This window comes from Drosophila sulfurigaster, chromosome 2L, assembly GCF_023558435.1.
Source record: "Drosophila sulfurigaster albostrigata strain 15112-1811.04 chromosome 2L, ASM2355843v2, whole genome shotgun sequence".
NCBI classification, from domain to species: Eukaryota; Metazoa; Arthropoda; class Insecta; order Diptera; family Drosophilidae; genus Drosophila; species Drosophila sulfurigaster.
In genome coordinates this window covers 6,687,936-6,701,319 of record NC_084881.1, presented here as the reverse complement: position 1 = coordinate 6,701,319, position 13,384 = coordinate 6,687,936, and the positions used below count along the sequence as shown (strand labels likewise).

The window sequence follows — 13,384 nt, the reverse complement described above, 5'->3', positions numbered from 1 at the left end:
TCTACTTGTTTAATTATGAAATATTTCCACAGGCGCCTGCAGCACGCGTCGTCAGAGCCAGGAGCAGGAGTCGCGCCGTCGGCCCAAGAAGTGCATCAACTATCATCCCGAAGAGATCGAGATACAGCAGTGTGGCCGGGGCAGCACCTTGTTGCGCATGTCAGCCTCGGTTGTAGCGGCGCATCTTCTCATGGTCACCGTGACCTTTGTGTTGGCCAACGCGTGATACGAACACTAAATGCTAAACTGGATGTGAATCTGGATAAGGTGGTAAAAGGGCAGCAAAATAGCGGGCAGTGTGTAAGTTCAGTGGAAGGGTATTTAATTTTCATCGAGAGAAAGGAAGAAGAAACTCCATGCACGTGCAATGCTTAGCCAAATGAAAATGAATGAAAATCAAAGAGATTCTTGTTTGAATTGAAATAAAATACTAACCAGTTACAAGTTAATATATCTATATGTTTGTAGACAATAATTTGCAAAAGAATATATTTCCATTGACAATTAGACAAAGTACTTATTAGCTAAATATTAGTTAATATTGTGAGTGTTTTGCAGCAAACCAGAGAATCACAATTTAAATCAAATATTTAGAGAGAGAAAGAAATACTATATGAACTTAATTTAACTACGCGTATTTATTGTTTTCTCCAAACTTTACACTTAAGGCATGCAATTGAATTATTAAATATTTCCAAAATGAAAGCAAACTAGTTTTTCACAAATTTGTTCGAATCATATATTGAACTATAGACAAAGCGATAATGCAAATAGTAAGTTTATGTAAATAGCATGTGAAAGTATTTAAACAGAACAAAATTCCTACCGAAATACTTAATTCAACAACTGATTTGTAAACAACAAAATTCATAATTTGCACTAACTGCGTACGCACAAAATGTCGAGTATTATATTTTACAAGGAAACCAAAACAAAAACAAAAACAAAAACAAAAAAAAAAACACGAAAAAAACCAAAACAAAAGTTATATAACAAATTCACTGAACAAACAGAAGACTTGAAAATACCAACAGCAATGTATAAACGAAAAGCACATACAACAAAAACAAACAGATGAGAAAAACAAAACCAGTTCATATCGAAAACATATGCATGGCAGCCAATTTTGAACAGCAATAAGCAAAACAAATACAATAACAAAAAGTATATAAATAAATTACATAAATATATATATGATGAATTGTATGTATAAACAAATTAGTTTTGCAGAAGGAATAACATTTATTTTATATACATTTTATACAACATCATTTTGACAAACATAAAAATATAAAAAATTATAATAAATATATCAACAGGAAAATCTGCGAGAGCCATATGAACAATTTCAAGTGTTTTATAGAAAATATTTAAAACAATTATTTACTTTCAATTTGCTTCAGAGACAAATAAATTTAAAGCTTATTCGAGATTCGAGATGTGCGTAGCATTTAATTTTTAAAAATCAAATTATAGAACTTCACATATCGTTGTTAATTTGGCAAAAAACTTTGTGTTAAAGTTACTGAAAACAAAAACTATTACGAAAACTATTTAAACTCAACACACACACACACACACACAGACACCATACACATTTAAACACACTCACACGTACACAAACATATACACACACCTCTACAATATAAAAAGAAAAAAATATTTTCTGTGTCTTAAACTTGTATAAAAAATGTCTTCCATTACAAATACTTAAAGAAAAACAAAAAACAAGCAAAAAGAAAAAGAAAAATTTATAACTTAATAACTACTAATTAACTAACAAAATATATTTAATATTTAACTTGAAAATCATTAACCATGCATTCAGAATTTAAATGTTTTCAGCTCATTTTGATGGCAGCTAAAAGCTGACAATAAAATAGCAGACGCGAAAGGTAAATTGAGAGAAGAGAAAAACAAAAAGAGAGAAGAATAAAAAAATTACATTTAAAAAATTCTTAAAAGCATAGATTTAATTGCATAGAAAATAATATCTAGTTAGGCATGGTGTGGTCGGGTCTTTTGGCAAATGTTCAGACACAACCAATACGAACGAAGTTAAAGCAGCAAAACAAAATCAGAAACAGAAGCAACCACAGCAAAGAACAAGAAGAACAACAACAACGCATGCATTAGACAAAATATTAGAGGAATAAAACAATATAGTATATAAAGATATATATATATAATTGTAATAATTATAATATTAATTAAATATACGATTAACGTACTAATAGCAATTGTAAGGTCGTAACGATAAGAAGCTGTTTGTTAAACGATGTTTGTGCTGGGGTTGTACAACAGTGCGTATGTGTAATGTCTACAGCTAGTCGATTCAATACTAGACCGTGTGTGCATGTGACTTGCTTGTCTGCTTGTGTGAGCATGTTTGTATGGATGTGGATGTGGATGTGGATGTGAATGTGTATGAGTGGCAACATGGACTGATGTTTGTAGCGGGGAGTGCGACGGACGCGTATTAGACCTTTGTATATCTTCTTACATAGTTAATGTACGAGTATACCTGGTAGGCCAAATCGCGCATATAACACACACATATTCATGATTATTCCCCATTCGCTAATGGCCAGTTACATCATTATAATTACAATTCAGAGAACTATTCTCCATTCTGCTAAAATACCGAGAAACAAAAAAAATCGAGACAACTGTAATTCACTGTAAAACTGCATTTACTTCCTTCACAAATTAAACACAAAAAACAAAATACAACCACTGCATAAAATTTATAATAAATACTTATATAGTACCTACATTTATGTATTTGTACTTTACAAATTTCCATATCGAAATACAAATAAAACAAAAACAATTGAATTCTGAAATTTGAAATGGCATGAAAACGTTGTTCCGCAACATTTTCGATGTTTGTTTATTTTTTATAAATGAGAACAGAACAAGAAATTAAAAGAAAAATAATAAATTTGAAATGTTTGTATGTGTAGTCCATAATTTTCTAAAGGCATATGCATATATTGACTAATATAAATTAATTCAGAAATTACGCAACAAAATTACACACATTATTGGTCTAAATGGAAAGAAAACTAAAGAGAAAGTGAAAGTGAAAATTAAGAGGAAGATGTCGTATATGATAAAAACTACCATTATTAACTTACGAATTAAATCAAATTTTTGACAATGCGATTTTTGCTTTTTGGAAATCGTGCTTTTTGCTAAAAAACAAAACCAAAAAAGAAAAAAACGAAAACGAAAACAAAAACAAAAAACAAAAAATCTTAAGACGAATGACATGAGAAACTATAATTATAAAACAAACTTTTGCTCTCTATAAACCCTATATACAAGAAACTTTCTATATAAAACAAAAAAACAAAAACATTTATATAAAATCTACTTATATCGTACATTCATACATACATATAACAAACTGATCCTTCAATCTCTCTTCAGATACTTACACTAAATGCAAACGAAAATATTTAAACTCATCAAATTTTTGTTTGTTAATTTATTTATTTATTTTTTTTAATTTCACGGCATATAAAATTAATTTGTTATAACTATTTTGCAGAATTGTCAAGATATAATACAGTACATGAAAGACCAATACATTGGAATGGCAACTACGCATACATACATTAAAAAAATAAATAATTAGGACTCCATAATGCAAAAAACCAAAAAGAAAAAAACTTGAAGATAACAGTTGAATATTAATTTAATAAAAGTAAATAAGAAAAAGTGAAAACATTAATTCTGTTATTGTTGTCAATGCATTGAAAACAACTTTTAATATGTGAGAGAATTGTTGTTTCATTAAATTTGTCACAAGGAAATATTAATGTTTAACACAAAAAAAACCATTAGATATATATATAATATACATATTCACAAATGTATATTCCAAAAGACAAGGCGAGAAGAAATAATTCAATTATTTCATGAAATTTGTAAAGCGAAACAAACTTTTAATTTCCATTCAATTTTCACACAAACGGCAAAACTGTAATATTAATGACCACCAAAGAAGACATTCTTACACACACACACATACAGAAATATTACATCACTCTCACACATACAACACACATACACTTTCATTTCCACAATACAGGCAAACATATGAATACATAAATATACAAAGCTTGTGTTATTTTGTAATGAAAATCTACAAAGAATTTCACCTAATAGTTTATCAACTATGAAAGAAACTTTAGTAAAAAAAAAAATGACAAAAACAAAGCACACAGATGAAGCAGAAGAATTTGAGAAAATTAACTATTAAGATTAAAACGCATATTTAAATAATTAATTATAATTAATATAAAATTGCTCATTATTCTAATTATAAACACAAGTAAATCGGTAATACTTAAATAATATATTTAAACAAAATTAAGATTAATATAAAACACAAAAACAGGTGGCGCGAACGAAAAATAAATATTATGAATACATAATATCTATGAAATGAAAATAAAACAAAAACAATGGCATGAAATTGCAGAAGAACGAAATAATGAATGAGAATAAAATGAAAAGTATTACAAATAGTCAAAACGAGTTTTAATTAGTATACTTTTATCTTACGAAAACTAAAATACACCAAAAAAAACCAAGTAAGAAATCTTTAGTCGATTTATTAAACTGTTAAAAAATACTAATATATACTAAAGTCTATATTTGGAATATTGATATAATACTTCATTTTAAATATACCATAAAATTCAAAATAGACCAGATCGTCAGCCACAGCAATTATGACCCATAGTAAGTAGGCGTATCTCCCATTAAAACTATTTTTTAAAAACTTCAACAACTAAATTTACAGAAATCATAAATTCTGCAGTTCTTAATGTATTTGCCAAAAATTCCGGCTTTAGCTTCAAAATTACGCTTGAAAATATTTGAAATAAACTTGATCTGCATTACAAGTGCTGTCGAGAAAAATTATATCTCTATCTTTTGTAGTCTCTGAGATCTAGATGCTCATACAAGCAGACGGACAGACAGACGGACATGGCCCGTCTCGGATGTTGACGCTAATTAAGAATATATACATATGCTTTATGGGGTCGGAGATCCCTCTACTTCTCCCTATTACTTACATTTCCTTTCACAAAGTTATAATACCCTTCTACCCCATGGGTAGCGGGTATAAAAATACAATAAAATAAAATAAATATAAGCTTAAATTAAATCAACATTTCTTGCTCAATTAATGACTTCACTCCTTTATGGTTTGAACGCTCCGAATCACGGCATTTAATTGCCCAAATCACGCCATTATCAGGCAGATTGACATGCAGGTTACACAATCGTATGCCATGATTTTTATGGCCCACCATAAAGCTTGAAGTTTATCTGAGAAACTTGGCCAAACTTATCTATAATAAAATCTTGAACGTTCTTACCCCGAAAATCCCCTTCCCAGCAATCAAAGGTAACAGCAACAACAAACCAATGACAACTATCTTTTTTTTTTGGTGATTGAGTTGAAAAAGAGGAACAGCACAGAAAACACGCAGCTAAAGCACGCACAGCCATTATCTCAAGCGAAGCCATTATGAACATGAACTTGCGACGCTTTTGCCGTCGCTGATAAGCGATAATGGCACGGGCCGCTTGCCGCTTGCCGAACACCAGCTGCCAGCTGCCAGGTGAAATCATCGGCATCGGCATCGAAAAACCCCAACCCCAACCCCAACGAGGCCCTCAGACAATACACAATACACAATATTGAAAGTGAAATGTTCGATGGGGAGAGAAGTGAGGGAAAGGAGGAAAAGTAATCTTTGTTTATATTCGATTCGTCTAGCTGGAATACTGGTACAGTGATTGGATGCATCGAATGATTAGATTTGGCCAATCGCCAGCTCAGTTTCGGTAATATTCCATATTTCAATTGTATGTTGATGGCTACACGTGCATGCAATTTGTTTTTAATTTCATTCTCGCCTTGTTTTTTTGAATGCTTTTTGGGTTTTTTGTGTGTTTTTGTACATACAAGCATATATAGTATGTATATTAATTTTCTTATTTATACGATTTCATGATAATCACAGTCTTGAGTTTAGTTGAGTTGAGGACTGTGCCAATTTTTCTAATCATTGTGCTAATTTGTTGTGCGTATCTTGGACTTCAACTTCTAGAAACTGATAATTCAACAGTAATTAGTCTTTGTGTCAAGCACAAAAGTGTGAATCATTATACCACGCACACATAACATCTGCTAAAGGGTATGCACAGTTGATGTTAAACTTGAAATTGGGTATTTTCATATTGTTCATTGCTTATAGCACTCATTCATGTGGTACGAGGTATGAAGGAATCGTTGATTTTCAATTCTAGTTTGTAAAGTTTTTTTTTTTGCAATACAAAACACAATAAAATATAATAATCTATTGGGCAATTACTGAACACACTTCAAAGGGCAACACTCTAGCGTTGTGGTTGTTCTGCTTATCTGTATGCTTGAAAACCTATGAGTATTTTGCCAAAAGTTTGGATGAGTCGCAATCTTTTTCATTTACTACATAGTAATGATTGCCAAGTAGTAACTTAAGAATGTGTGTACACTTTATATATGTTTTCGAACTATGTTAACTAAATTTTAAAGTGCGTGTGCACAATATAAAATACTAACGGAAACTAGATGAAAGAAGATTAAACTAACTCGTTTTGATATTTACAGAAAGGTGCTTCTAAGTATTAGTCAACTGATTTTAGTAGTAATAAAGGTAACTTACTAAAAAAAGTGCTACTAAGCCAACTGATTTTAGTCATAATGAAAGTAACTTACTAAAAGAAAGTTAACCACAATCCAAAGTAACACATGTGCTTTAATTGTTTGCACATTTTTATGAAGAAATCATACTACTTCTTAATCTACTATTATATACTAGTTGATCAAATATTGATCAAGACATTTCGTATGACACATTCGGTTTGTTTACCAAAATGTTTTGGACCAGTTCTCACGTTGGCACAATGATTTCCTGCAATTGCAACTCACGAGTTTCGTCATTTGACAAGTCTTGCCAACCAAATGGAAGAAAAACAAAAACACAGTGATAGGCCTAGTGATAAGCTGGCATGTGTGTTAACAAAAATTAGCATAGTAAACTTTGAGAATCAAAATCTACACAGACACATGCTGACCGCATAAACGGAAGGGTGAGAGAGATAGATCGGGGAGAGAAGACGAGAGCGATAGAAGACGAGAGATATAGTGCGTCTATAAATAGATGTTGATTGGGTGACAGTTTCGGTTTATTTTCGCCACGCCTTTTGCATAGGTAAACAAAAGTGACCAAATGTTAAATAACCACAACATAACATATAATATAATATATCGCTTTATGATGTCAGACTGCAGGGGACGTCATACTCGTAAGATGCCCGCACAGCCAGATGATAGATCTGTGCGTCATTGGCACATTTGGAGGCGTGGATGCGAATTGGGAAACAGAGCTGGGGGGAGAGCACGAGCTGCATGCGTGCTCCAAGTTCAGTTCAGTTCCAGTTCCGTTAATTGATCAGTGAGTGCATTGATGAGCAAATGAAATTGTAATTGAAATTGAATCAAATTGAGCGCATACGCATTTGTGATACTTGTGTGTTCAAGTATTTCGGGTTGTCTGTTCTCCATCTCTTTCTCCTTCTCCTTCTGCTTCTGCTTCTGTAAGTGGTTCACACGTCTGGCGCATGACTCGTAAATGGACTTTGGCATCACGTAGGCAAAAAAAAAAAAAAAATGCTCTATGTACAAACGCACTTCAATTAGAACTCAAATTAACTCAATGTAGTTGTCGGGCCGCCCCTTCGGTTGTCTGTCAGCCGTCTGGCAATGCATCGGCATCAGCATCGGCATCGACAGCGACATCGACAACGACAACGACGACGTCGACATCGCTTTGACTACAAAGTCCAAAAGTCCGATTGGCTATAGACGATTCTCAATATCGTTGGCTGCGTCACACTTACGAACACATTTAACATTTATTGCGACCATTACGTACAATTATTTTTAGAGATTCGAGCAACATTTCTATAAGCTGCTTTCGCAGAGATATCTGAGGCATAAACTATTCTCCCATTGTCTTAGCCAAATTATTTTTAGCATTCATTTATCTTTCGCAGCTTCAGGATTCACGCCAAGTTCACATGCAAATCTATCTGTTGTCAGCATGTGGGGGCTATTCCATAGGCACATGCTAAATACTTATGATTACCGTGGTGGAAATGATTCAGATTTCGACGCGTGTATCATTATAAATCTTGGCCATGATCCGTTTGATAGAGCTTATATTATATGTGTGTGATAATTACTAATGAATACGCTGTACACAAGCAGGGTATTAGAGATTTCTTAATGCTTATACTACAATATACAAATATTGAACATTTTAATTTGCATTGAAGAACATTTACACTTTTCTATCTAAAGTATTCTAGGTTTTAAACCGTCCTGAGATCTTTAAGCGGAACAAGAAATTTACTAATCATATCGTTTCGTTAGGAAATTGGATATACCATATAATAAGTCATAAACTAAACTAAGCACCGAGTACACGTAATTAATATTATGATTTAAAAAGGAAAAACGATCATAACAAGAAATTGATTATTAAAACTAAAAGAACTAAAAAACTTAACATGAATTTTTAATGTTGTATAATATATTTTAATATATATTATATATTTAATATATTATTCTACAAAATTATGTAAAATTATTTGCTGTCGTAATGTTTAGTTATTCTTTCATCAACAAATATTTCTAAATCACTTAGATTTTATTTGCTGAATGCTCTAGATTGTTCGTTTTAATTAAGGTTTTTTTTTCGCCATTTTGAATTTTGTTGTTTTCTTATTGCTAATTATTTCCAAAGTCGTGGGTGTTATCAATGGTTATCAATGTTCACTTTGAGCATGTCTGGGCACTTTCCGGTTGCCAACAAGGAATCATCTATAGCCGAAGGTCTTCACAATTGCTACCCACTCATCTTTATTTTTTTTTGTTTTCTCTTTCGTTTTTTCTTTCTTCCCCTTTTCCTTTATTCCCCTTTATTTCCTCGTTATTTGTATTAGAAAAAAATTATGTTTTTTTTTACAATATTTTTGTTATTTTTAGCTATATGATCAAAGATGAAATTCTCTTTAAATCTACCTTGCGAGCTCTGCATAGTTTGTAGGGTATCTATAATACTCGATGGCAGACAATTTCGACAACGTTTTTTTAATGTGCTATTAAATCGGGTTTAGAATCATGTAGAATCTGGAAACTACTAAAAATAATATAGAAATTTAAGAGGCGCGGCCGAGATAAGCTTTAGTGACGTGCTCCTGAACATGCGCGCCTTTGGAATAGGTTAAACTTGATGATGTCCCATATGTGATCTTGGATTAAGATGGCTTTGAAATTTTATAAAAAATTCCATAAATAAATTAGCTGATATTGGGAATATTTGCGGCTATCGCTTCAGCCTGTTTCAAGGTAGACTTGGGTAGCTGCTATATAGATTGTATCAGTCTTGAGTGTCATGTTTTTTCCGTTGCCTTGATATTATATAACTTCGAGAATTTTGTAAATTAATTTTAATAATTTTGCCTAGATTATAATCGAACACTTATTTAATTCTTTATCGAATCCAATAACATGCATAGTGAACGTGAAAATTCAATCAATAATAAAAACTAATCAATCATAATTTGCGATACGCAAAAAAAAAAACATAATAATAAGACGCATGCGTCCCATCGTAAAGATTAATATCAACAACGTTTGAGAGCGTATCCTGCCCAGACTAAAAGTAAATAAATGATTAAAAATACCAATTAGTCGAAAGTGAAAGCTTTATAACCTGACATCATTTAATAATGGTCAAGAATCAACACTCGACAACAACAAAGTGGGCACAAAGGCAACAACAGCGGCAGCGACGACGACAACTACAACGCCAACGACAACAACGACGTCTACGTCGACGACGAAGCGGCGCAACTCGAACTTTGGACCTGATCGAGGGGCACACACCACACAGATATAGCAGGTCCAAACAGCACGACGACGTCAGTGTTGTGTGTTGTGTTGCGTTGCGATGACAGCTCACGTTTTGTATGAGCTTGATTGCAACGCAACGCAACATGCTCGAACGCAGGAGTATTTAGTATGAGCGTGTGCCAACGCACGAGTTCCAACCGGATTTTAAATCCGGGCTGCGAATCGCCATGCAAATGGAATCGTCGCTGGGGGGAAAGTCAAGCAGCAGTAATAAATATGCACGCTTATCAGATGAGAAATAAACTCACCATCGACCTCTCTCCGTACGCCTCTCGATCGCCTTGGCATAATCAGGTACACAAAATTGCGCATCATTTAATGGACGGTGGAACATGCTAAATATTTATATCGCTGTTATCAAACAATACCAAAACAATACCCACACTCTCTCACACACAATCTCACACATGCTCTTGCTCTCTCTCTCCCTCTTGCTATCTCTCTGTTGCGCACCCACTCTCGGGAGTAAATGAAGATCGGTGACTGGGACATTTCATTTCAGTCCCAAACACAAAGCCAGACCAGAACAACCCAAACCAACTCAACTCAAGGCAGCCTTTGCGGTAGCTGAATGCCCAGCATCGAATTATTCACACGCAGACGTTCTGACTGCTCGGATCGAACCAACAAGAAGTTGCTCTATATTATTGTGATCAAAGCGAATATTATTTTGGACAAAGAAAAGTGTTAAATGTTATTTAAAGCACTGTGCATAAATAATAATATTGCAAGGGGGCGAAGCCTTTGAATTATAATTATGTTTTAAAAACACTCATAGAAAAAAGAAAAACGCTTGTCATCGTCATATCAATATTTGACAAGTTCAAATGGTGAAATACTTAATTAGTAACAATGATTTTATAGTGAAAAATGATTTGCACAAATGAATAATAATTAATAAATTGCTCGGACTTTTACGCAAATCAGTTTACAACAAAAAAATATGAAAAATATTTAATTATCTATAAAAGGATTTTATGACAAGGTGAGTTATATAATATATGAATATAAATTAATTACGGAAGTAGATAAAGACCGAAGGTCACTATCGACGGCCTTCATCTACTTAGATAACTTGAATAACTATTTAGATATTAATAGATATCCTCTTATAAATATATTCGTACTAAATAAAAATAATAATAAATAGATGCCAAAATTTCTCCGTTGACAGTTGACAACACATAATACCATTAGCTAAATATAACAGTCTGATAATCCTCTGCGTGTGGTTTAGCTTAAATAAATTGGATTTATTTATAAATTTAAAATTTACTTTTTTGGGCTTCAACTCACGTGTGTTAAAAATTAATACGAAATAAAAAAATGGCTTAAATAAATTTGATTATTTATGAAACATTTATTTTGTGGTGAAATTTCTTAAAATTAATTGAAATGATTTAATCTTTTGGAAGCTAGCCATGGCAAAACTTATATACAATTTGTATGTATGTAGTGGAATGTTAAATTTTATTAGGAATTAATTTGCGGTTTTATCGGAGATAGATCAATGATTGCGCAGGTTTAAAGGGGGGCGCCATATTGGAATGATCATCATATTGGCAACATAACCTCAAAACCCGATTTCGCATATTTGGCTAAAAGCGTGTGAAAAAGTCAACTTATATAAACCAAATGGCGTATGAAGATTTCAATAAGAAATGTTTTCCGAAATGTTGTGAAATCCCTGACAGCCAAGCATTTTGATAGGATTAACCCGCAGAGATGTGTAGTTAATTTTTAGCGTGTGGCAAAAAAAAGTGTATTAAGTGGTTTTTGCTGCCTATAACCTAGCAAATCGGAGCAATCTTCGTGTGTGCGATTCCAAAGTTCAGACGAAGCATGCTCCAATACGCTGATCACAGCACATTGCTACGCTCTTTTGCCTGAGCAGAAACGAGAGAGTATGATGGAGACAGAGAGAGAAACAGTGTGAGATTACTCTGTCGAAAAACCAAAAATAAAACACAACAATCAAACAATTGAAATTGAAAAGTGAAAAGGAGCATTTCTGCAGTGCATTCAACTGCAACTGTATTAATCTTGGGACAAGAAATAATGATACGCCGCTCAATGCATAAATATGTGTGTATGTATGTAAGCAGAGGAACGCATGGAAAACCCCCAGATGTCAGCGTTGCCCATTGCCCGTCTGCATTTGCATTTGTACTTTGCACCCCGAGTAAGCACATGTGTGTGTGTGTGTGTGTGTGTGTGTGTGTGCACAACTCTCAACACAACACTATGTCTCCAGTTGACAACGAACTTCGTCTTCGTCTTCGTCTTCGTCTTCGTCTTCTTCCTTATTTCTCTCTTTCTGTCTGCTGCTTCTGCTTCTGTGTTGGCGCTGCATCACGCTTCGGTTGCGTGTACAGTGACGTCGCCAACTTGTTTGATTCGCTGACGACGTTGACGCCAACGTTGGCTACGCTGCTGCTCTTATTTCTGCTCCATTTTCTCACAGTGTGTAGAGTGCAGTGTCTTTTTTTTCTTCTGCATGTTTTGTCCCCCTTTTTAGGATCGTCACATGCAGTTTTTTTTATTAAGTCGCGCGCCCCTAATTGGCATTTTTATAGTGTTGTATGTTAGTGATCTGTGATTTTGTTGCTGATAATTTGTGATGATCGTTGCAAAAAACAGAGGGTTACGTCAAAAATGTGCCGCGTGTCACGTGTTGGCATTCTAAAGACATCAGTGAGGTAATCGACGTCATTAGTAACTATGGAAAAACACTTTGGATCTTGTCAATTTACGTAGATGCAAAATATGGACTGATAATGTTAAGCTAATCGGTTTTATGTTTTCTGAAAGGGCATCATCGAAAGGGCACGCAAAGCATTGTACATAACATTTCTACATACATACATATGTATGTAGATCACACATGATCACTACCAGGAAGAGTTTTCTAATATAAGCCACAGCATACTTTACGGATGAAAGAGAAAACCGGAATAGGCCGATAAAAGCCAAATACCGTCTCGCGATAATAAAATGAATATTTCTCTTCCGACTTTTCGTCTCTTATATAGTACTTCAGTTTTCATCTCTTCCGGCGACAAAAATGAAAACTTAGTGAGTAGATTGTTTGGCTTTGGCTCACGTAGCACTTTAATCACGTTTTTAAACTTGGCTGATGTAATTTGTATCTTGGCAAAGTAAAGCTTAAAGCATTTGACAATGAACTGAAAATGCGAATGAAAATTCTCAATACATTTTAAACGCAGCGTAACAAGGTCAATTATTTCGAACTGGATCATTAGGCATGCGGCTGTTTAATTTCTTTGGCTGTTTTTTTTTTTCTTTTATTTTTTTAATTTCCGTTTCTTATAG

General features: G+C 33.4%; 2 protein-coding genes across 4 annotated transcripts in view; both read left to right on the top strand.

Annotated features, from left to right (window-relative positions):
* Window positions 1–2,784, top strand: part of LOC133839370 (voltage-dependent calcium channel subunit alpha-2/delta-3) — a 56,047-nt gene extending 53,263 nt beyond the window's left edge. For both annotated transcript variants that reach the window (XM_062270873.1, XM_062270863.1), the window contains one exon: window positions 33–2,784. In XM_062270873.1, the coding sequence (XP_062126857.1) occupies window positions 33–226 (194 nt within the window). In that variant the 3' untranslated portion in view covers window positions 227–2,784. The remainder of the gene's footprint in view (window positions 1–32) is intronic.
* The window catches only part of LOC133839503 (sex-regulated protein janus-B), a 188,801-nt gene that overhangs the window by 79,051 nt on the left and 96,366 nt on the right, over window positions 1–13,384 (top strand). The gene's annotated exons all lie outside the window — the stretch shown is intronic.